General features: G+C 34.9%; 1 protein-coding gene across 1 annotated transcript; it reads left to right on the top strand.

Moving 5' to 3' along the window:
• Window positions 1–1,169: 1,169 nt before the first annotated feature.
• On the top strand, window positions 1,170–24,335 carry LOC127860239 (V-type proton ATPase catalytic subunit A). The gene is made up of 16 exons (XM_052398169.1): window positions 1,170–1,266; window positions 3,871–3,964; window positions 4,768–4,896; window positions 6,492–6,581; window positions 7,468–7,592; window positions 8,116–8,253; window positions 9,470–9,621; window positions 10,067–10,229; window positions 11,100–11,208; window positions 13,782–14,019; window positions 14,995–15,058; window positions 16,367–16,510; window positions 16,835–16,894; window positions 18,361–18,455; window positions 21,055–21,226; window positions 22,075–24,335. Exons 1-16 carry the CDS (start codon window positions 1,264–1,266, stop codon window positions 22,165–22,167), a joined length of 1,869 nt encoding a protein of 622 aa, XP_052254129.1. The 5' UTR covers window positions 1,170–1,263; the 3' UTR covers window positions 22,168–24,335.

Here is a 24,335-nt window from a genome sequence, read left to right as displayed (position 1 = left end):
CAATATTGATAATACTAAATGTTCCACATACACCGTTTAGACCAATGGCGTGCTTTATTGTATTACTTTTATGGAGTATTGTTCTAAATAAGCAATGGTATTAATTTATGCTATTGTATCCTTGAAGATTCTTTTGATGGTGAGAATGAAGTTGATTGGGATTCATTAAATTCATTACAATTGATTAAAATTAAGTAAAACGTATTGAAACTGAGGTTTGTAAAAGTGTCGTTTATATAATTACCTACGATGGTGAAATTAGGAACTTATGAACATTATTAAACCAATCCGATAAATTGCTTGTTACGATAATTGTGACAAAATATTAATGACGAAAACAAATCAATTCAATTTCGAAGGATTATAAGACTGTGTAGAGAATTGATGTCCGACGTTTTCTCATATTTATTGCAATACCAAAAATATGTTTAAGCAACTCTGCACAGAAAAGTGAGCATTTCTCATTATTAATGAATGGGTTTTCGAATGGCTATTTTTTTTTAAACTTAAATGTCCTTAACATTCTGGTATCACTTCTGGTATTGCTCCTTCTGAACGTTTATTCTGGTTTTTAATTCATACCCGTTTTATCTCGTTATAAACACAAGGTTGAACGTACCGTTCAAATCTAGTGATTCAACAAAAGTGGCAAATCCTTTCAAGGCTTCATCTGAGGGTTGAACCCCGGGGCTCCCGAGTGATAAACAGACACACTCAGCTCGCCGCTGCAGAGCTTACCCAGCACGACTGTTGGAAATGAAATAATTTAACTCTCACTCTTTTGGTTTCCAGGACGAGACACACCTCCTTCAATGTGCCTTGCATGCGCATGGCCATGAATAACTTACATGAGCTTATACATGTTTACTTATTCACAGCTCGTGTATTTCTATTAGCCATTTAATTGAAAATGTTCTGAGCTCCAACGGGGCATTGAACCCGGGTCCTCCCATGTGGTAAGCAGGAATTTTAGCCATTTTACAAATACATTGAAGCTTGTTTAAAGTACTTCGACACAATTTGAAGCAAAGCACTGGTCAAGCTCCTTATTTTCAGTTCCAAAATAGCATCTTCTGAGCATGTACATTATAATCATCTTGAAGTTTACGGACTTCGATAAAGTGTTCTACGACCTTCAGTTTATATCATTTCCGGTACATAGTGTAATTTTGCCTTCAAAAAGAAACCGGAAACGGAAATAATATATGCAAACGGAAGTGACCTACATCATATGATAGATCATCAGACAGCAAAGAAGTCAAAATGGTAAGTATTTATTTTTGTATTTGGGAAATATATATTTCGAACGCTTAATAGTCATAGAAAAAAGTAACTTAGTTTCATTACCACAAATTGCAACGACTGACATAAATGCGCTGGCAACTTAAACGAAAGAATTACCTGTCAACAAAAAAAAACATATCACCGGTGAAACTGTTCATGAACATTAAGATAACCTCATCTATTTAATGTTCAATTGTATGACTAAAATTCCTATTTTAAGCATTTTTTTACTGAAAGGATGTACAGAAAATAATTGAAACATTGTTTTTGCTACTCTCTGTGTCAAGTTTTTGCCGGAAAAATAGAGAATCAAAATGAACTTTAATTATTTTGAACTGCACTGTAGGGCAGTGTAGGCTAGGGCTCTAATAAGTACCCTAAAATCTAATCATGTTGAAAACTTATCTGTGGATGCACAAAGGTTTTACAAAGTGCCGAACATCCCACACGTTTTTTCATATTAACGCGCCGAACCCACCAAAGACATTTTTTTACTTGTTTTAGCCCTTCTTGTTTGTTAATTATGAAGACTATAATACCTGTCGATAATACCCGAAAGGGGAGTTAGACAGTATAAATAGATAGATAGACTCAAATTCAAGAATCATTAAATAACCTGTGCCTGATATTAATTATTTTAGTCATACGGAGCTTCTCACAAACATTTAAAGTAGAGGCATTTTTTATAGCTACCTTTTTTTCATTAAACCAATTTTGAGTTTAATGCTATTTAGCATTTGTATACAATTATTTGATTAGCGATTAATGCCCTGTTTTTTATAGATATATTGTTTTTTGTCTGTCTGTCTGTCTGTCATTGTGTGTGTCTCAAAACTTTAACCTTGGTTAGAGTTTTGCGAACACTTGCAATATTGAAGATAGGAGCTTGATATTTGGCATGCATGTGTATCTCATGAAGCTGCACATTTTGTCTGGTGAAAGGTCAAGGTCAAGGTTATCCTTCAAGGTCAAAGGTCTAAAAAAACAAATCCAAGGGAAGTAATAAGCTTAAAAAGGGAGATAATTACTAAACCTGCCAAATGATATATTGAAATTTTATTTCAAAGCAGCGCAATAGGGGGCATTGTGTTTCTGACAAACACATCTCTTGTTGCATGATTTTTTTTTCAGCAATTATTTCCAGTCTATCTTTTAATTCATGATCTGAAGATTTGTTTTACTTGTTAACTGAAGAAAATGGAAGTATGGTGTTGTTTTGCAAGCATGAGATGGTTATAATGATTGAGTGACTTTAAAGACTTTGTTGGTGTTGTTGGATTTCTTAATGACCTAAAATGCATCAGTTTGACATAAAGCCATAATGACCCAGTAAATATTTATGAAATTGACTATGATTAATAAAATAACATTCAAGTAGTTACTTGTGTTTTATTTTTAAACATTATATAATGAACTCTAACTTGTTTATGTGCATCATATTATCCAAATAGTAGTAATTTTTGAATAGTAAATAGATCTGTTCATTCATGCATATGTAATTGTGCATTGCTCATATAAGGGACGTAATGGCTTAAATACAAAAATAAAATCATAATGAAACATATTAATTGTATTCACTGTGTGTTACAAAAAAATACTTTGCTAGGTCCGTGTACCTTTTTTCCAATAAGTTACATGCAAACGCACTGATGGAGAAAATTGTTAAGGCATGTCATACTTAAATGGACAGATGCTGTTGAAACATAATATTAAGGACTAGAAAAAGAAAGTTACTGTATTTTCCCTGGGGCTAAATATTGCTTTATAATCTTGGAAAAAATCTTAACTGTATGGTCAAGGTAGATCTTTTCAAGACAAGCTTTATTTTCCATTATTTTTTGCAGTTCAATATTGGAGTCAATAAAAAATCAGCATGTCCCAGATTTGCAAGGATTCCAAAAGATTATTTTAAGTACTGAATTGAGCTTTTGGCTTAACATATTGTAATGTTAAAAGTTACAAAGCTAAGTTTTTTGTTAAATTAATCTCTAAAATCAGAGGGCGTTGCTGACACTTGATCATACTATTGTACACCTCTGATATTATTTCTTATAACAGTTACATGTTGTATAATTATGACTGACACTTTGCATCTCACATGAAAGCAGTGTAAGTTTTACCCTGGTCCCATGATATGACAAGCCTGTCAAAAAAATTATAGTCACTATCAAACGTCTTCCAGTTACACTAAGATCAAAATTCAATGTCTGACCAGAAATCAGAAGAGTTGACATAAACAAGTGTGAATGTCTTGTATGTTTACGAAATGTCTGACAAGATTCTCACTGACTCTTAATTTTTTATGACAGGTCCTTCACGTTTGAGATATCATGCAGTCAGTTAAAAACATGGTTTGGTTCGTGCATCCTTTATGAGTGATATTCCAGTGTGTTTTTGTCCACCATTTTTGTTGGGGTTCTTTGGATTCAAATAAATGTTGAGAGTATTTAAAGCATTTTTTTGTAAACCTTCATTTGGGAATTTGTTGCAGTCATTTGGGAAACTTGATACTATTTGAGATTAGGAATGGGGCTTAATTACAGCCCCAAATTGAAAACAATCACTGTATATTATTGTGTTTTCCAGGCAGGAGGAATGGAAAGAACCCGGGTCCTCCCGAAGATCAAGGACTCTGAGCGGGAGATGGTGTTTGGATATGTGTACGCTGTATCTGGTCCTGGTACGTGAATATTTTTATGTCCCCCACCACTATAGTGGGGGAAATATTGTTTATGCCCTGTCTGTTGGTTGGTTGGTTGGTCTGTTTGCTTGTTTGCACCAACTTTAACATTTTGCCATAACTTTTGCGATATTGAAGATAGCAACTTCATATTTGGCATGCATGTATATCTCATGGAGCTGCTCATTTTGCGTGGTTAAAGGTCAAGGTCATCCTTCAAGGTCAAAGGTAAAAAAAAACAAATCCAAGGGAAGTAATAAGCTTTAAAGGGAGATAATTATCTGAACCTGCCATATTATAAAGAAAATTAAAATAAATCAAAGCAGCGCAGAAGGGGACATAGTGTTTCTGACAAACACATTTCTTGTTTAGAATAAAATCTGTACTTTGCCTTGAACATTGTAGCCTCTGATTTTACAAGTTTTGAAAATTTGGTTTTGACCATTTTAGTTAAAAGAATGATATTTTTGTTGATGATCATGCTTTATGTTTGTATTATACTTTCATCAATCATATTCTTTGCTGCAAATACTTAGTTATGCTATAGATATTAATTGGTTTGATGAAAATTACTTGAAATGTGTCAACAAAATTCCTCTGTCTTTGTCCATTTTTGTCTACATTTAGACAATACAAAAATACATATAAAAGCTTAAATTGACAGGGGATTTGTTAAGTCATTATAGGGTAAAATTATAAACCTTTTTAGTAGAGAAATCAGGCCGAATTTTGACCCCTAAAAAGCCCTTAATAACCACCTGAAAAATACATTAAACTAACCTACTCTATTGTTCCTCTTACAGTCGTGACGGCTCAGAACATGTCAGGGTCTGCTATGTACGAGCTGGTGCGTGTAGGTCACGACGAGCTGGTAGGGGAGATCATTAGGCTGGAGGGCGACATGGCAACCATCCAGGTCTACGAAGACACTTGTATCCTTTACAGTGTTTTTTTTCACCATTTTGGGAATGGAACAGGGGCCCTCTGGATTGGAAAAAATGTTGTTTTGACTATAATTTGAATTTGATGTTGCTGTTTTTTTGCTAACAAATACTTTAAAATTCGGAATAAAAATATACACACTATTAAAGTTATGTTCAACTTATAGAGTTGGATTGGAAAATGAACTAAATGTTGAAATTTATTATAAAAGCACTCCTTCAATTGGGGATTTTAGGCAGTTGTTTGGGAAAAATATATACTTTTTGAGATTGAAAACAAAGCTTAAGATTGGTAACCGTAATTTTACCAAAACAATCACATTTTTATGTCCCCGAAGGAGGAATATAGTGATCAGACTGTCCATCTGTCTGTCTGTCTTTCCGCCACACTTTGCGTTTAGGTTTTGCGTTTAGGTTTCGAAAATGCTCATAACTTCTATATCCCTTCAGATAGCAACTTGATATTTGGCATGTATGTGCATCTCATGGAGCTGCACATTTTGAGTGGTGAAAGGTCAAGGTCTTCCTTCAAGGTCAAAGGTCAAATATATTGCTTCAAAGCGGCGCAGAAGGGGGCATTGTGTTTCTCTTGTTACTTTAAGTTTCAGAGCAATCTTCGTGCTTACCACAGGCCCCACAGCCTGAAACTAGTAAAAAAGTATCAGCTTTTGGGGCTAGTAAAAAAACAGTTATGTATGTTAGATATGACTGACCTGTACAATTTAGTCTGTTACTACATTACAAGTACTTAATGATTCAGGCTACTAGATGACATTAATGATTGCAATTGCTAATTTGAGAGTTTTGTATGTATACTTTTCATTTCTTTGAATATTTGTATTCTATCTATCTTCTATCTTCGGATACTGTTGAACTCCCCTTTCGGGTATTATTAACAGATCGCGCTGTTAGTGCAAGAGAAAGATTTATACAATATTGTACAATAAAAGTATTGACAGTGAGACATCAAAGAAAGAAAGTAAGACTAAAACAAAGTTTGAAAGTGTTAGTACATGTATATGTATAGACAAGAGTTAAAATCAGGTTAAAACACACACTCTGCCGCAACTAATTGTATGGAATTTAGTTTACTGTCAGCATGAAGGATTCAAGCGTTGGCAGGAGGACAATTTATTAGGGACGTTGTTCCATAGTATGACAGTGCTGGGAAAATAAGAAAATTTATAATAGCAACTGTGTGAATCTGCCTATCAGCTAAAGGATGTGTATGGCGAGTCGATCTCTTTGGTTTTCCAAAATATGTGGAGACGGGTATTTTCTGGCAATTAAATTACATTAACTAAAAAAGACATGTTTGCCGATTTGAAGCTGGAACCATAACTTTGGAGCAAAGTATGAAGATGAAATAGTATTTATATCTTGTCGTCAAATAAGCAACCTAATTACATAAAGACCAATTTGTGCATGGACATTTTACAGATATGGCAGAACTATTTGTTGAGCAAATAAATACCTATGAGAACATTGTATTTCTTATAAGAATCTAAAATTAATGACCAAAGGTATTTCTCATAAAAAATAATTTATGATTGAAAAGAGTGTTCCCCCTTAACTCTGGTCCCCAGCTGGTGTGACTGTAGGTGACCCAGTGCTGAGAACCGGCAAGCCTCTCTCTGTGGAGCTGGGACCCGGTATCATGGGCTCCATTTTTGATGGTAAGAATGGAATAAAAAGATGATATGACTGTCACTGTCCTACTTTACCATGTAGTATGCATAGTTTGATGCCTCCACATTTCAATTTCAAAAGCTGGTGAACTTTAATAAAACGCTATTCTGACTGCAAATGTGCAAAAAAAATCACTTTGTTATGGTAAATATCCATAATTGTAATAGTTCATGTACAGGTAATTCATGAACATAGCTGCGCATAATACATGGTTAATTACGTTACTCTATAGTTTCACATTTCTTAATGTTTTAGTTAATATTTATCAGAAATTTGATATTACATGTGCTAACTCTATGTGTAAAAACATAATAAATTCAATGGTGAAACTTAAACATGAAGTTGAATATTAATTGAACAAACTCTATAATTAAAGACAATTTTAATGTATTTTGTGACAGTCATAAAGTTTAGTATTAAACGTCTCAACTCTATATTGACTTGAACAAATAGTTAGCTATTAAATTTATTCAAGAAAGACAGCAAAGATGGCTTTCACAAATAAAAAATATCACTTGACAGCTAAACAGGGTATGATCATCCGTTGATAACCAAAGGGGCCATTCAGCCTTTTTTGTTGATTGGTCTTTTTTGTCAAATAATTGACACTTTCTTTTGGTGTAGTTTTACCATTTCCAGCTCAGAGAGACAGTAACGATGGCTATATGCAAACAGCATAAAACCATCACTCATCAGTATATTAGGGTTGGAATTGAAGCCTTTGAAATTTGAATCTATTAAGAAAAGTCTTTGATTTATTTTAATTTAAAAATGGACTACAAACAGGTTGAAATGTGTATCTGAGTGTTAAAGCATTAATTGGCCATTACTATTGGTGCAGTTTAACCTCAATGGTTGCCATGGTGTTTCCAGGTATCCAGCGTCCCCTGGAGGACATTGCCCATCTCATGCAGAGCATCTACATTCCCAAGGGTATCAACACGCCGGCCCTCGACAGGTCCAAGAAGTGGGACTTCGAGCCTTTTGGAAATATACGGGTAGGTTTATATAGTGATAGTATATATATTGTAGCTGCCTATTGTTATTCCTGGCCGAGATTCTGAAAATTTGGCCTTTACATTATTAGTTCCTTGTGAATCTTTTCATTTTGCTCCCCACTGCTGCCCTCTTGATTAATGTATTTATAATTTTAAATCTTTGAAATTATGCAAATTTTCAATGGCAGATATTAAAACTATGCTTACAAAGTGTAAGACTTAGAAATTTCTTGCATTTTGAAAATTGATTTGAAAATGTTGAAAGACTGGTCTTGCATTCCACCCTGCCCCTTTAAGCAGCAACGTGTACCTCACGCCATTCTAGATCTTTCCCTTAGATGTGATTAATATTCTACTCACTATCAAGTATTGTTCAAGACAAAAAGAATTGGGTCTACCCAGGATACAGACTCAAAAGCATTTCAATGAAATCTTAGACTTTTGAAGCTATCGAGCTGAGACAATTAGAGCTTAAACTTACACTAAATGTTGTAAAACATGTTTAAATCTCTCTCCTGCACAGGTTGGCAGTCACGTGACTGGAGGAGACATCTACGGTTTGGTTTATGAGAACATTCTGGTGAAGCACAGGCTCCTAGTTCCTCCTAAAGCCCGTGGAACAGTTACATTCATTGCGGAGCCAGGATCATATGACATCAATGTAAGTGAGATCATGTACCACTTTACCCTTTGCATGCTGGGAAATTTGTCGTCCGCTAAAATTTCGTCTGCTGAATTTCTAAAATTAACATTTTCTTCGATTTTTTTCAAAGAATACTATCAGAATAGCAAACAGTTTGGATCCTGATGAGACGCCACGTTATGTGGCGTCTCATCTGGATCCAAACTGTTTGCAAAGAACTTCAAAATTCGGTTTGAGCACTGAAAGAGTTAATGCTATTTTGGTTTGTCAATTAAAAGTTGTTTGTTTTCACGAATACATAAAATGATTGTTTAGTTTGGTTTGCCAAACTTTTTATGCCCCCGGATCAAATGATCAGGGGTATATTGTTTTTGGCCTGTCTGTCTGTTTCTCTGTCAATCTGTCTTAAAAGTTTTGCGATAACTTTTGTAATATTGAAGATAGCAACTGGATATTTGGCATGCATGTGTATCTCATGGAGCTGCACATTTTGAGTGGTGAAAGGTCAAGGTCATCCTTTAAGGTCAAAGGTCTAATATATGGCTTCAAAGCGGCGCAATAGTGGGCATTGTGTTTCTGAAAAACACATCTCTTGTTTATCTTCTTTTTAACAATACGCTTGTTATTTCTGGCTTCAGTGAGGACGTTTCAATGACAGGAATCTTTAATTGTTTATGCAGCATTATTTCTTTATATGTTTAAGTTAACTCAGCAAAATATGATTGAATCTAGCAAAACCTCAACCGCGAATACCAAAACATAAAAATGTGGTGGGACACAAATTAGGGTTGGTCATATAAGTGGAAAAAGAACACAACTTTTTTTACATTTAAATTGATTAATAGATGGACAGATATATTTGAAACTAAACTGTACAATTTACCTGGCATCAAAATAAAAAAAAAATATAATTAAGGTTAATCAATGTTGCATGTTATGGATTGCAGGATAGAAGACTTTAACCCTTTGCATGCTGGGAAATTTGTCGTCTGCTAAAATGTCGTCTGCTGAATATCTAAAATTAGCATTTTCTTTGATTTTTTTTCCAAAGAATACTATCAGAATAGCAAACAGTTTGGATCCTGATGAGACACCACGTTCTGTGGCGTCTCATCTGGATCCAAACTGTTTGCAAAGGCCTTCAAATTCGGTTCCAGCGCTCAAAGGGTTAATTCAAATCAATTAAAGTTACCTAATAAGATAATAAAACAGCTTATGTTGGTGGATATTTTAGGATGTAATCCTGGAGACAGAATTTGATGGTCAGAAGTCAAAGTACACGATGTTGCAAGTGTGGCCCGTACGTCAGATGAGACCTGTGGCAGAGAAACTGGCGGGAAATAACCCGCTTCTTACCGGGCAGAGAGTATTGGACGCTTTGTTCCCGTAAGTGGATTTCATTTTGTGGATGCTGGTTTTCAGTATTATGAATTTAATATGGACTTGAGTTTACCTGTAACAGTCTTCACATAAAAATACTCAACTGTCCGTCATATTAAAATTATTTGTAAGTATTATTCAATTATTGTTTTTTGAATAAAGTTTCAATAAGCCAATGGTTACTAGTAAAAGTTTTAAACAAACCGTTCATATCATAACTTTATATACTGAAAATAATCACTCCAGTATTGCAGCAAGTATTACTTTTATAAGAAGAAATTATTAAAACCAACAGCAAACTAGTAAAAGTTTTGCCTGTAAATGATTTTGTTCAAGTTTTTGTAAAGCTGCATGCATTAGAGATTGCGTAGGCTTGACCTACCTGTGCTAAAGAATTACTGCTAAACATAATTTAAAAAAAAGCCATAATTATCTTATTTCCTTCCCACAGCTGTGTGCAGGGAGGAACTACGGCTATTCCCGGGGCTTTCGGCTGCGGAAAGACTGTGATCTCTCAGTCGCTGTCTAAATATAGTAACAGTGATGTCATCATCTACGTCGGCTGCGGTGAGCGTGGTAACGAGATGTCAGAAGTACTGAGAGACTTTCCTGAGGTAAGTTATGTTAGGACATTTGGTAATCCTTTTTAAGATGACATGCATTCTAAATGATATCAGTTGATTAATGTCAGTACATAAACAAAAAGTTAAACTCAGTCAGCGCTTTTCACCCTTATATAACGGGGGCCGAAATTCGGCCCCTTCCCAATTGAAAATAAGGTCATTTTTCCCCCAAATTGATAGAGGAATTTCCCAAATTGTAAAAAAAAAGAAAAAAAAGCCCTGTAAGTTGCATGAACTATCAGGTATTTTTGAATATAAATTGTTCATAAGAAATTACAGGTTTTATTGCTTACATGTGATTATTATGTTAAGTAATTGCAAATATTTTTTGTGGATAATTGATACGGTACTTAATAATTTAACATCAATACTGGCATATGCTGAGGCTTGGTTTTTGTGGAGCCCACTTTTGGTAATATCAGTTTATAATTCTCAATTGTAAAATGCATATGGATAGTGCAATCTCAAAATGACTAATCACAAATGTTCACCAGTACCAGATGTGTCTGGCAATAAAACTTTTTATCTGGCCCTGTGTTCACAAAACGGTTTTGCAATCGAAAATCGATTTTAACTGACATCGATTTTCATTTTTGCCTGTCAACTCCAATGGAAATCCATTTTCAATGACAAGCAAAATCGTTTTTCGATTGTAAAAAATGTTTTGTGAACACGGGGCCTGGACTGTGACGTTGTCATTCATCATGAAGTTTTGAAATAATTTATCAAAACTGGCCATCCTCAGAAGACAATGCGTATTGTGTGTATGGTAATATGGTAACTCAAAGACTCCACTTCCATTGCTTTTCTTTATAAGAATCGTTTTCATTAAAAACCAGTTATCACCTTTGTTCCCCATAGTTGACCATGGAGGTGGATGGGAAACCTGAGAGCATCATGAAGAGAACAGCGCTGGTGGCCAACACGTCCAACATGCCTGTAGCTGCCAGAGAGGCCTCTATCTACACAGGTATGTTGGATATGGTTGCATTTTTATGTCCCCCACCACTATAGTGGGGGACATATTGTTTTTGCCCTGTCTGTTGGTTTGTATGTTTGTTTGTTTGCGTCAAACTTTAACATTTGCCATAACTTTTGCAATATTGAAGATAGCAACTTGATATTTGGCATGCATGTGTATCTCATGGAGCTGCACATTTTGAGTGTGAAAGGTCAAGGTCATCCTTCAAGGTCAAATGTCAAATATATAGCTTCAAAGCAGCGCAGAAGGGGACATAGTGTTTAATGCTTAGAAATGGAAATTGAAATTTAATTTAAGATATTTAAAGCCTTTAAATTTCCAACCTGATACTGATGAGCAGCAAACAGCCTTAAAACATGAACAGACTGTGACTAACTTGCAGGTCATTTTTGGCTGGTTGCATATAGCCATTTTCATTTTATTTCTTAGTGGGAATGGGTTTAATATTTCTCAGAAATGTTTACAAAATTTGGTTTAACTGTTAAATTTTGTCATTTCTGTGGATCTTTATTAACAGGATAAAGAACAAGTAGGGTCCTATTTAATTAGTTACAGTTTGAAATGCAATATTTTCAACATACAGTTTAACTTTGTTTTTGCCCCCAGATCGATAGATCGGTGGTATATTGTTTTTGTCCTGTCTGTCTGTCATTCTGTCCCAAAACTTTAACCTTGGTTAATGTTTGATAACTTATGCAATATTGAACATAGCAACTTGATATTTACCATGCATGTGTATCTCATTGAGCTGCTCATTTTGAGTGGTGAATAGTCAAGGTCAAGGTCATCCTTCAAGGTCATAGGTCAAATATTGTATTTTCCTAACCTAAAACTTAAAAATTCGTTAAAGTTTTATCATAACTTTTTTAGTATTGAACACATCAACTTCATTTTTGGCATGCATGTGTATCTCTTGGAGCTGCACATTTTGAGTGGTGAAAGGTCAAGGTCATTCTTCAAGGTCAAAGGTCAAAATTTAAAAAATAATAATTTTCATTTCTCCATTCAATCTCTTACTTCTCGTGGAGCTGCACATTTTGAGTGGTGAAAGGTCAAGGTCATCCTTCAAGGTCAAGGTAAAAAAATAAAATAAATTTCAAAGCGGCGTTTTCATGAAGCTTCACATTTTGAGTGATGGAAGTTCAAGGTCAAAATCATCCTTCAAGGTCAAAGGTAAAAAAAATAATTCAAAGCGGCGTTATCATGAAGCTGCACATTTTAAGTGGTGGAAGTTCAAGGTCAAGGTCATCCTTCAAGGTCAAAGGTAAAAAAAGTTATTTTTCAAATCGGCGCAATAGGGGGCATTGTGTTTCTGACGAACACATCTCTTGTTGTATATAATTTCTAACTGCATAACTTATTCCTCAATCAATAATTATAAACATTCTTAACTTTGTTAATCATTTAAGATCCATTTCTTACATATTATATTCTCACAAAAATCAAATATTTTTTAATCATGCATAAAAAATGTGTTGTTATTTTGATGAATATGTATTTATGATTGCTTTATTGTTTTGTTTTTTACAATGAGCTATATATGTTAAGTTGCAAATCTGTTTTTTTCTGTGTAAGTCTTAACTTAATATACTGCACCGTCTAACTAGTAGGCATGTCAACAATTTCATTACCCTGAGTTGCTGTTTGTTAATATACTTGGCTACATATGAGCTTTGCATTCCATTTTCCAAATGATGTAGATGAATGCTTAAAGTCCTTGGACCTGACTTTTAGCCATAACATTTTATATATAGTTTTGTTGAGATCTTAAACTTTGTTACTATTAGAAGTGCTATAGGTAGGATAAGAAAGGGCAGGGTGATCTTTTGTCAATAGGCTTTACTGTATTATAATATGATCAGATGTTAAAAAAGGGCATGGTTGGAGTCAGAGGGGGAAGGGTGGGACTTTGGGGCGGCAGAGTGCTGTGCCTTCTGTTAAGGATTAAAAGCCGGATCTGAACTGCTTGATTTTGCGGTGGTAAAATGTAAACCTGCATTAACTAGTAGGCTGGGTTTATATGCTAGTGATTCACTGCTAACATCAGAGTGTTTAAAAATAGAAACACGTGTTTGAGCAGACAGCCATTTGGAATAGCATTGCATCTGTATTTACATGTAAACTTGATTTGAGTCATTCGCTAGCTATTGGCTGAGAGGAGTTCATAACCTTTCTAGTAGGCAGTGCTTAGCATTAACAGGGAAATTTGAATTTCAAGCAGACAACAAACATTTTTTTCTGTAAGTCAATAACTATATAACTTTCAACCACCAAATTACACATACATATTGTTTGTATACTAAAGTATATGTATGCCAAATTTCATTGGAAAATATTAAATACAAACTTAAATATTATGAACATAATCAGTTTTGTTTTCTGCTGTTTACACACCAGTGTACAACTGAAAAGTAGACATTTTGTGAGTTTGTGGCCCTTTTATACTGCTTCTCTGGTGTTTAACTGGAGCACTGTATTTGTGTCTATTGAATTAAAAAAATATGTAGAAAAATACCCATACATTGTTTTGATGTCCCTGTCACACAATATCTCCAATCCAGGTATCACACTGTCTGAGTATTTCCGTGATATGGGTTATCACGTCTCCATGATGGCTGACTCCACGTCACGTTGGGCTGAGGCTCTGAGAGAAATCTCCGGTCGTCTCGCTGAAATGCCCGCTGACTCTGGCTACCCTGCCTACCTGGGCGCCCGTCTGGCCTCGTTCTACGAGAGGGCTGGGCGTGTGAAGTGTCTTGGCAACCCGGCAAGAGAGGGCAGTGTCAGCATCGTAGGAGCGTAAGTGGTTGTCAAAAATGTTTTTTTTAAATCATGTTTGTTAGTTTAAACCTATTTATTTTAGCTTGATTGCATCAAAGTCAAAGGCTCATTGAAAAGCTGTCAAATCCGTTTCCTGGGCAGAACCGGTACAATGTGTCTTTTGGGGGAAATAAAAAAAAATGCCCCCACAGTGGGGATGGAAACCTCCCAGTCACTAGGCAGACACCATATCCACTATGCCACATGTTTGTTAACTTGCAGGGTGTTGATTTTTTGGTGGATCTGGGGGTAATTTTTGCAATTCCTGTAAATTCGTACAAAACTGGGGGAGGGGGGGGGGGGCACAACCGATTCAGCGGGCGTATTTCATAAGCGGCCCAAAAATCTCCCCTCAGACTTCACCTCAATCACACCCCTGTTAAGGCTCTTTAGTTAGTTTTTTGTATTCCAATTTAAGGAAATCAATGAATTCATGTTTTTGTATTCCAATTTAAGAAAATCAATGAATTCATGTTTGAAGCATTATGACTGGTGAACATAATAAGACAAAAGCTGAAGCATGACCTGTTAAAAGTCTAAACAATATACATGTAATGAGAAATGAGACTCCACATTTGTATAATTGTCATATGTCAGAGAAAATAGTAGAAATTTGTCAGCAGTATAAGCAATATTTTTTTGTGGAGACCAGTTTGTAACTATCCTATCTGTTGTAGAAATTTTATACTGAGATATCATTTAATATGTCAATCAAAGGCAATTACCAGTTTTGATAATATAGGCCTTGTTTGTATAAAAACTGGTCTTTATGCAATTGCAGCATGTACATAAACTATCAGGTACAGCACGTTTTGTAACAAAAAACCCAGTTGAAGCGGAAAGTAGTATCCCTGATATGCGGACTGAACAGGTTAATCTAGGACAACACTTTAAGCACATGCATTAAGCCAATTTTTTTCATAAGTCTCTTATAAAACCCTGGTTCCCTTTCAGCGTGTCCCCGCCTGGTGGTGACTTTTCAGATCCTGTCACTGCAGCCACCCTGGGTATCGTGCAGGTCAGTGTTTTTTACCATTTTGGAAATGGGGCCAGGTCCCTTTATATTTAAAAAAAATTTGTGTTGTTTTGATTTAAATTGGGAAATAAGTGTTGTTTTTAGCTCACCTGTCACGAAGTGACATGATGAGCTTATGTGACCGTGTGATGTCCGGCATCCGTTGTGTGTGCGTGTGTGCGTCCATCAACAATTTGTTTGTGTAGACAGTAGAGGTCACAGTTTTCATCCAATCTTTATGAAATTTGGTCTGAATGTTTATCTTGATGCAATCTGGGTTGGGATTGTATTTGGGTCATCTGGGGTCAAAAACTAGGTCACTAAGTCAAAAACTAGGTCACATAATAGGTCAAATAATAGAAAAACCTTGTGTAGACAGTAGAGGTCGCAGTTTTCATCCAATCTTTATGAAATTTGGTCAGAATGTTTATCTTGATGAAATTTGGGTTGGGATTGTATTTGGGTCATCTTGGGTCAAAAACTAGGTCACTAGGTCAAAAACTAGGTCAAATAATAGAAAAAGCTTGTGTAGACAGTAGAGGTCACAGTTTTCATCCAATCTTTATGAAATTTGGTCAGAATGTTTATCTTGATAAAATCTGGGTTGGGATTGTATTTGGGTCATCTGGGGTCAAAACCTAGGTCACTAGGTCAAACACTAGGTCAAATAATAGAAAAACCTTGTATAGACAGTAGAGGTCACAGTTTTCATCCAATCTTTATGAAATTTGGTCAGAATGCTTATCTTGATCAAATCTGGGATGGGATTGTATTTGGGTCATCTGAGGTCAAAAACTAGGTCACTAGGTCAAATAATAGAAAAACCGTCAACAATTTGTTTGTGTAGACAGTAGAGGTCACAGTTTTCATCCAATCTTTATGAAATTTGGTCAACATGTTTATCTTGATAAAATCTGGGTTGGGATTGTATTTGGGACATCTGGGGTCAAAAACTAGGTCACTAGGTCAAAAACTAGGTCACTAGGTCAAATAATAGAAAAACCTTGTATAGACAATAGAGGTCACAGTTTTCATCCAATCTTTATGAAATTTAGTCAGAATGTTTATCTTGATGAAATCTGGGTTGGGATTGTATTTGGTTAGTCAGGTGAGCGATTCAGGGCCATCATGGCCCTCTTGTTTATCAAGAAAAACTTCATTTTTTTTGTTAGAACAAAAGTATTTTCAATATTATATTTACAATGGTTTAGCTTATAAAGCTACTTGTGAGATAAACTAAATGTTGTGATTTATTAAACAATGGTTGGTATTTTGAAGCCTTCAATTTTTTTACGAAACTAAACATTGCAGGTGTTCTGGGGCTTGGACAAGAAGTTGGCCCAGCGAAAACACTTCCCCTCCATCAACTGGCTTATCAGTTACAGCAACTACATGCGTGCCCTTGACGAGTTCTACGATAAAAACTTCCCAGATTTTGTGCCACTTAGGACCAAGGTATGCTGTGCATGACTGCTTCAGGGTTACAATTTTATAAAGACTATGTTTCTGGGGTTGTCTTGACTTGAGTATTGAATGATTCAATTGTGCCTAATTGAAGTTAAAGAAAGTGTAAGTATTAGGATTAAATATATTCTTGTGTAAATGGAGTCTTTTATAAATTAAAGTTCAGTGCTTTTATTGTTGTGGAAAATTTTACCTTTTTGTAATATATTTTCTTTGACAGCTTTCATCAAATTTGTTCAACAGCTATTTATATCAGTTCACCATCATTTTATTCACTTTTATCTTTGTGTCTTATCATTGCATGTCTATTTGTAGACGAGAGAAATTCTACAGGAGGAAGAGGATCTGTCAGAAATCGTACAGCTGGTCGGAAAGGTAATAACGTCTTCTATAATGAGAGGAGACCATTAAATCTTTACCACTCAGATGTGTTTTCAGTCCCTTAGAAAATAAAATTAAATAAAAGACCTTTCTGACTAGATTCATGTTTAAAAGGCTTTATTTCCAACCCTTAGATACTGATGAGTTGCTTCTGGATTGGAAAGAGTTAATATGAGGGACACAACTCTTGTCAGTTTAAGTGTGTTAAGCTAACAGTCGATTGGTGTATAACGGATAGCTAAGGACTTCGAGTCTAATTTCAACGTAAACACCATGCATTCAGTAATTAAACCATTAAACCTAGATAGACACATGTCTTTCCTATTGAAACATGCCAGCGGTTTTAAATTTCCGAAAAATATTGTTTGTTTACAGCGCGAATTTCGTGGTACGCTGATTCAGCCATTACTGGATCGCTTAGGTCTTTATCGGATTACATGTGTATCGTGTTATTTCTTGAAAGTTGACACAGCATTTGTAAAAAATAATTGCAATATATGTACATTTTTAGAAAGGAAATTCATTTCTGCGTTTAATAAGACCAAGTTCATGAAAATCGCTGCACAATTGATGAAGTAATGGCTGTTCAAAGCGATGCACCCTATATTCGGTTCATTTTGAGTTGAATACCTTGTTATATATATAGATTTGATAGTGAAAAATATGTTTTCAGAGAAATCAATTTTTCATTATAATTTGATTATTTTTCATTTAAAATGATGTTTTCACTAATTAATATCATAGCCACAAGCTAGACACATGTGTATTGGACAACTTCAATTGAGTTTATATTTTTTTTTGAGACAATCCCCACATTCCTATATATGGGTCACCACATGTTCATTATTCACTAAATCCCGAGCTGCAGCTTTCATGCTTATTTTATATGGTACGCATCAATTTGGTTTCTGAGCATTCTTACTTTTGTAAAGGACACATAATACTAAAATATTACATCAATGAACATTATGTTTATCAAACAAAATCTGCAAAATTCAAGAAACCATTCGTCTGCACTTTTCCTGTAGTCACAAAAACGGTGCGTACATAATGTGACCTTGTTTTGCTTTCGAAAAAAGAAACAGTTGTAAACATTGACACACGTCAACAAAAACATGAATCGACTTAACAATGATAGGCCTTTTGTATTCAATTCATAGAAAACTATAAATCTTAACATAAATAAAAGTATTTTGCAAAACACATCTAACCTATCCATTACTCACTAAAATCCGCTATACATCAATCAACTGTATTGAAAGCTATCCTGACAGGATTGTTTTTAACATAGCGGGTTGTTTGCGCATGTTGAAAATTAATATCCTAGTTATCATTTCTGAGCATATTTTCTTAAAATTATATATCAATTAAAAAGCAATAGAAAGTATAAAAATTTAATATTAAACAAGGCTTGTGATTTTATATTGGGAATTAATATGCAAGCATTTATTCATGTTCAGGGTTCCCTCGCTGAGTCGGACAAAATCATTCTTGAAGTTGCCAAGTTGTTGAAAGACGATTTCTTACAGCAGAATGGTTACACGCCATATGACAGGTAAATGACATTTACATTTTGTACAAATGGTAAAGAGGATTTTTTCTTGGATTATTTGAATCTTGTTCTAGAAAACAGGGCTTTGTCCAAGTTTCATGGAAGTTTAGCCTATGCAGTTAGCGCAGGCCAATTAGGGACAACTCTTTCCAAATGCACTGGATTTTGGGTAGAAGAGACCTTGTTTACATGAAAGATTCCATTAAACAGGAATGGGTTTTTAGCTCATCTATTTTTTGAAAAAAAATTATGAGCTATTGTCATCACCTTGGCGTCGGCGTCTGCGTCGGCGTCCGGTTAAGTTTTGCGTTTAGGTCCACTTTTCTCAGAAAGTATCAATGCTATTGCATTCAAACTTGGTACACTTACTTACTCTCATGAGAGGACTGGGCAGGCAAAGTTAGATAACTCTGGCGTGCATTTTGACAGAATTATGTGCCCTTTTTATACTTAGAAAATTGAAAATTTTGGTTAAGTTTTGTGTTTAGGTCCACTTTTCTCAGAAAGTATCAATGCTATTGCATTCAAACTTGGTACACTTACTTACTATCATGAGGGGACTGAGAAGGCAAAGTTGGATAACTCTGGCGTGCAGTTTGACAGAATTATGTGCCCTTTTTATACTTAGAAAATTGAAAATTTCTGTTAAGTTTTGTGTTTAGGTCCATTTTATTCCGTAAGTATCAAAGCTATTGCTTTCATACTTGCAACACTTACTAACTATCATAAGGGGACTGTGCAGGCAAAGTAATGTAACTCTGACTGGCATTTGGACGGAATTATGGGCCCTTTCTACTTAGAAAATTGAAAATTTGGTTAAGTTTTGTGTTTTGGTCCACTTTACCCCCAAAGTATCATAGATATTGCTTTCATACTTGGAACACTGGCAAACTATCATAAGGGTACAGTAAAAGGACAAGTTCCATAACTTTGGTTGTCATTTTTACGTAATTATGGCCCTTTTTGACTTAGTAACTTTGAATATATGGTTAAATTTTGTGTTTCGATCCACTTTACTTCTAAAGTATCAAGGCTATTGCTTTCATACTTCAAATACTTTCATGCTATCATGAGGTTACTGCACCTGGCAAGTTGAATTTTACCTTGACCTTTGAATTACCTTGACTCTCAAGGTCAAATTATTAAATTTTGCTAAAATTGCCATAACTTCTTTATTTATGATTAGATTTGATTGATACTTTGACAAAACTACTCTTACCTGACATACCACAATAGACTCCACCCAAACCATCCCCAGTGCCCTCCCCCCCCCCCCGAATCCCCCCCCCCTAATTTTTTTTTTTTTTTTTTTTTTTTAAGATCATCTCACAAATGACCACCACACCCTCACATTATACCCCCCCCCCCACCCCACCCCCCCAATTTTTTTTTTGGAAACGGTTAAAAAACACAAATATTTATTTTTATTAGTTTATGTTTGAAATACCGTCCAACCATCGCACAATCCCCCCCCCCCCCCTCGAATTTTTTTGCATTTTTTTTCGCATTTTTGGAAGATAATGTAATAAATGTCCACAACCCCACACTATACACCCCTCTTCACTCCACCCCTCCCTTCTTTGTGATTGAAAATGAGAGTCCCTTCACCTTTAAAAAGAAAAAGAGATGAGCGGTCTGCACCCGCAAGGCGGTGCTCTTGTTTCTAATTAGCCACAGGCTGGTCTCAGATGACATTTAAGGCACATGCAGTAAGCCAAGTTTTCCCTGAACATAGCTCATTTTGATCACTGGAAATTTCTTATTTTCTTCATAATTGATATGAGTTTAGTTCTGAGAAAACTGGGCATAATGCATGTGCGTAAAGTGTCGTCCCAGATTAACCTGTTCAGTCCGCACATGCTAATCAGGGACAACACTTCCCGCTTTTATGATATTTTTCGTTGAAGTCTCTTGTTAGCAAAAATTCAATTTAGGCGGATAGTGTTTTCTATGATTATCCTGTGCAGACTGCACAGGCTAATCTGGGACGACACTTTACGCAAATCTATTATGCCCAGTTTTCTCAGAACACGACTCATATAATGAATTATAACACTAACAAAATGTATTGTACGTCCTTTGTAAAAAATCCGTGTTATTATGGGAACACCCGAGCAGAAAATATATGTAGTGGGCATAACTTAGTTCAGCATGGATGGTTTTCAAATCACTTTGAAGACTTGATGAGCAAGCTGAGATAGTAAGTGTCTCACTAGACCAAGGTCAAGGTTACAATTCACGGCAGAATTTATGAGATGTGGTGTTGAGCGCTATCAAGTTGTCCTTGATATTAAGAAATCTTGTCTCAACAGTGGTCTTGTGGTAAGATACAAGTCTAGGAATCGAGAGATCCCTGGTTTAAATCCTTCTCAGACCGCTGGTATTTTTCCAAGATTTTTTTTATCCCACACTTGCTCCTCCCTGTCAAGGAGTATAAATGTGTACCTGTATGTGGAAATGAGCCAATTTGCCCTGGCTGTACACTGCACAGAATGTAAATGGAAAGCTTATTTCCCAATGAACGGGCGATTAATGTGAAAGTTGTCATCAATATCAGACTGCAAAGGCATCCTTTTACTTTTTTAACATGTTCTCTTCTCAGATTCTGTCCATTCTACAAGACAGTGGGCATGCTGAGGAACATGATTTCATTCTATGACATGGCACGCCATGCTGTAGAGACGACTGCCCAGAGCGAGAACAAGGTAACGTGGGCCATCATACGTGAACAGATGGGCGACACACTGTACAAACTGAGCAGTATGAAATTCAAGGTATGTATTTATACTGGATCAAAAATTGTGTCGCGTTTTGAGAAAACTGGGCATAATGCATGTGCGTAAAGTGTCGTCCCAGATTAGCCAGTGCAGTCCGCACAGGCTTATCAGGGACGACGCTTTCCTCCTAAATGGGATTTTTACTAAGAAGAGACTTCATTTAAACGAAAAATGTCATAAAAGCGGAAAGTGTCGTTCCTGATTAGCCTGTGTGGACTGCACAGGCTATTCTGGGACGACACTTTATGCACATACTTAAAACCACATTTTCACAGAACAAGACACAATTATTTGTTATGATTGCATTTGAGCCACTTTTTTGGAAAATGGTATTTAATGCATTTCTGTAAAGTGTCGTCCTAGATTAGCCTGTGCATTCTGCATTTGCTTATGAGGGACGACACTTTCTGCTTTTCCGGAGTTTTGTTGAGAAGAGATTTTCTTTAAACAAAAAATACCATAAAAGTGAAAAGTGTCATCCCTGATCACATTGTGCAGACTTCATAGGCTTATCTGCTATCACACTTTACCCACATGTATTAAGCCCAGTTTTGCCAGAATGAAACAAAGAATAAACTTTTTCCATTATAACAGTTGAAATTAACGCTCATGAATGTGTAGTTATTGTGAAAAAAAAATCTTTAAAAAAACAAGATAATTAGTCTTTACCTGTACGCTTATAATCAGGGTACGTATTTATTCAGTATTGATATTGAAACAAAAACAAGCAAGTCATCTTTGCAAAATGAAGATTATTAGTCATAACAAGTGGAATGATTACTGAGATTAAATGTTTACCGGTAAGTGGCCTGCATGTAAAAAGCATGTTTATATATTGTTTTCAGGACCCAGTGAAAGACGGAGAGGCCAAAATTAAACAAGACTTCGACGACTTGTATGAAGAAATGCAGACAGGCTTCCGAAATCTAGAAGACTAGACTTCTAGAAAACTATAGTGTTCAAATTAGGAGCCCAAATCATGGAACAAGCTTTTGACCAAGCAAACCTATCATTGTTGCAAGTTTTGAATGCAACAGATTCGTATATGAAGCACCTTTTGGATTATAGCGCCGCAAACCAGGTTCACTTCTTGAAAGAGTCATACAAACATGTAGTATTTTATTAATGTTAAATGGATTTGTAAAAGGTTTCTCATGTAGGATTCTTTTCTATTATCATATGCTAGTTTCTCATTAAGTAGTTGGTTGTTACCGACTTTTCAAGTGTTGCATTTACCCACTGTGTGATTGTGACACAAACAGTTGTGTAATGCGTGTATATACATTCCAAGTAAAAGACTTGAAATGTTTGTTGATATATATATATTTTTGTGAAGCACAGGTATATGAAAAACATTTTATTGCTGATACTTATGACAAATGAATACTTTATTATAAAATTAGTCAAATCACAAATTATTAGTATTACTGATGCATTTTGATTTCCTTGTTAACAAGTGGTTATTGCCCAATAGTTTCTTATTCCAACATTTTCAGAGCAAAATGTTTTTGGCAAATCAAACTAATACCGTTTATGAGTGCATTCATGCCTAGTCATAGAAATAGTATGCACTAATTGTGTGAAACATGAATGAACGTTGATCTAGATGTATTTTTGTCTTATGCCATTTGTTAATGTCAAGAAAGCATTGTTGAAATGTAATTGTGCAAACGCGTATATTTAAGATGTTTGTGACAGTGTAGCTGTATTAAATGAATTTCGTATTCTCTTTTGATGAATTCAGTTGTGTGTTATTATTATAATAATTATATTATAACTATAATGATACATAATTATGATTGTCACGTGTTTAATGTACAGGGTAATAATGAAGAACACTGCTTCCATTCAATTACAAACTTATTATTATATAAAACAAATGTTTACTCCAGTTTTTAGATAAACTTTGAATTATATTAACATTTTTCAGTTTGAAGTAATAGTAATGTATATTCCAGAAAGGTATACACATGTATTATTATTGTTGAATAACAAACATAGTTCACAAATGAACATAAGGTTTGTGTAAATGTCTAATAAACTGTTCAGTAAATAAACCATGACTGTTAACGTTCATTCAATTTGCATTCAAATGATTTGTCTTTGCACTGAAGTGTCTACCTCTGTTCGTTGAGACAAACATTTTCAAAAATGTTCCTGAATCATTTTATTTAGCACGATGATAATTGTTGTGTTTTTATTCATTCAACATGATCTTCATAGAAATCAATTTGTGTGAAGACAGTTTTCAGACTATAAATTGAGCTATGATTCATGAGTAAACTGAAAATAAAGAAGTACAGAATTGATATAATCGTATTTTAAAACGTCAAACCTACACTAATTTCAGTTGCACTTAGGAAAATAATTTTCTCTCAAACAATGTATTGTTCTTGCAAAAATAATGTTGAGAGTTTCCAATGAATGATCAAACTTAAAACTTTGTGTAAGTTAAACTTAAACTGTATTTTTTTTTCATTCTATACATCTGTAAATTTAAATCATGATAATAATCTGTATAATGATTGTGTGCAATTTCCTGCAAAGGAATTCATTCCAGTACAGAATGTGCTTGATAAGATATAAATATATTGTACAATGTGAGAGTTTCTTTGAGTGTGGAAGGCTCTATTAAAATATTTGTTGTTTTCTCCCACTCTTTTGTCTATTTACTATGATTTATCAATTTAATATTTTACATACTGGCTACAGCATTTTGTACTAAAATGCATATGCATATGAAATACATTAAAATAACATGCTGCAAAACTCATATGATATGTTCCAAAAAATTAACTGGTTTTCAACTTGTTAGTATGCCATTCTGATACTTCTAGTCTATCTTACTTCAAAGCCAAATGATTTCCATTTCTGCGTTCTGTTCAACTGTCTTATTTTCTATTTGTATGTAGTTGAAAAAATGCCCAGTTATGCATGAAATAATTGTTGCGTGTGTATTTAGAAATAGATAAATTTAGTATTTTATTTGAGCTATTTAGATAACAAACACGTGTTGTTTTGTTTTATGTATACATTGTATGTTAAACATGATTTTGTATCTGTACAGAATAATATATACAAGACAATAAAATGTGATGACATTTCA

This window comes from Dreissena polymorpha, chromosome 15 (genome assembly GCF_020536995.1).
Source record: "Dreissena polymorpha isolate Duluth1 chromosome 15, UMN_Dpol_1.0, whole genome shotgun sequence".
In the NCBI taxonomy this organism is placed as follows: Eukaryota; Metazoa; Mollusca; class Bivalvia; order Myida; family Dreissenidae; genus Dreissena; species Dreissena polymorpha.
Note: the sequence above shows the minus strand (reverse complement) of the source record. Positions and strands in the feature narration are given on the sequence as shown.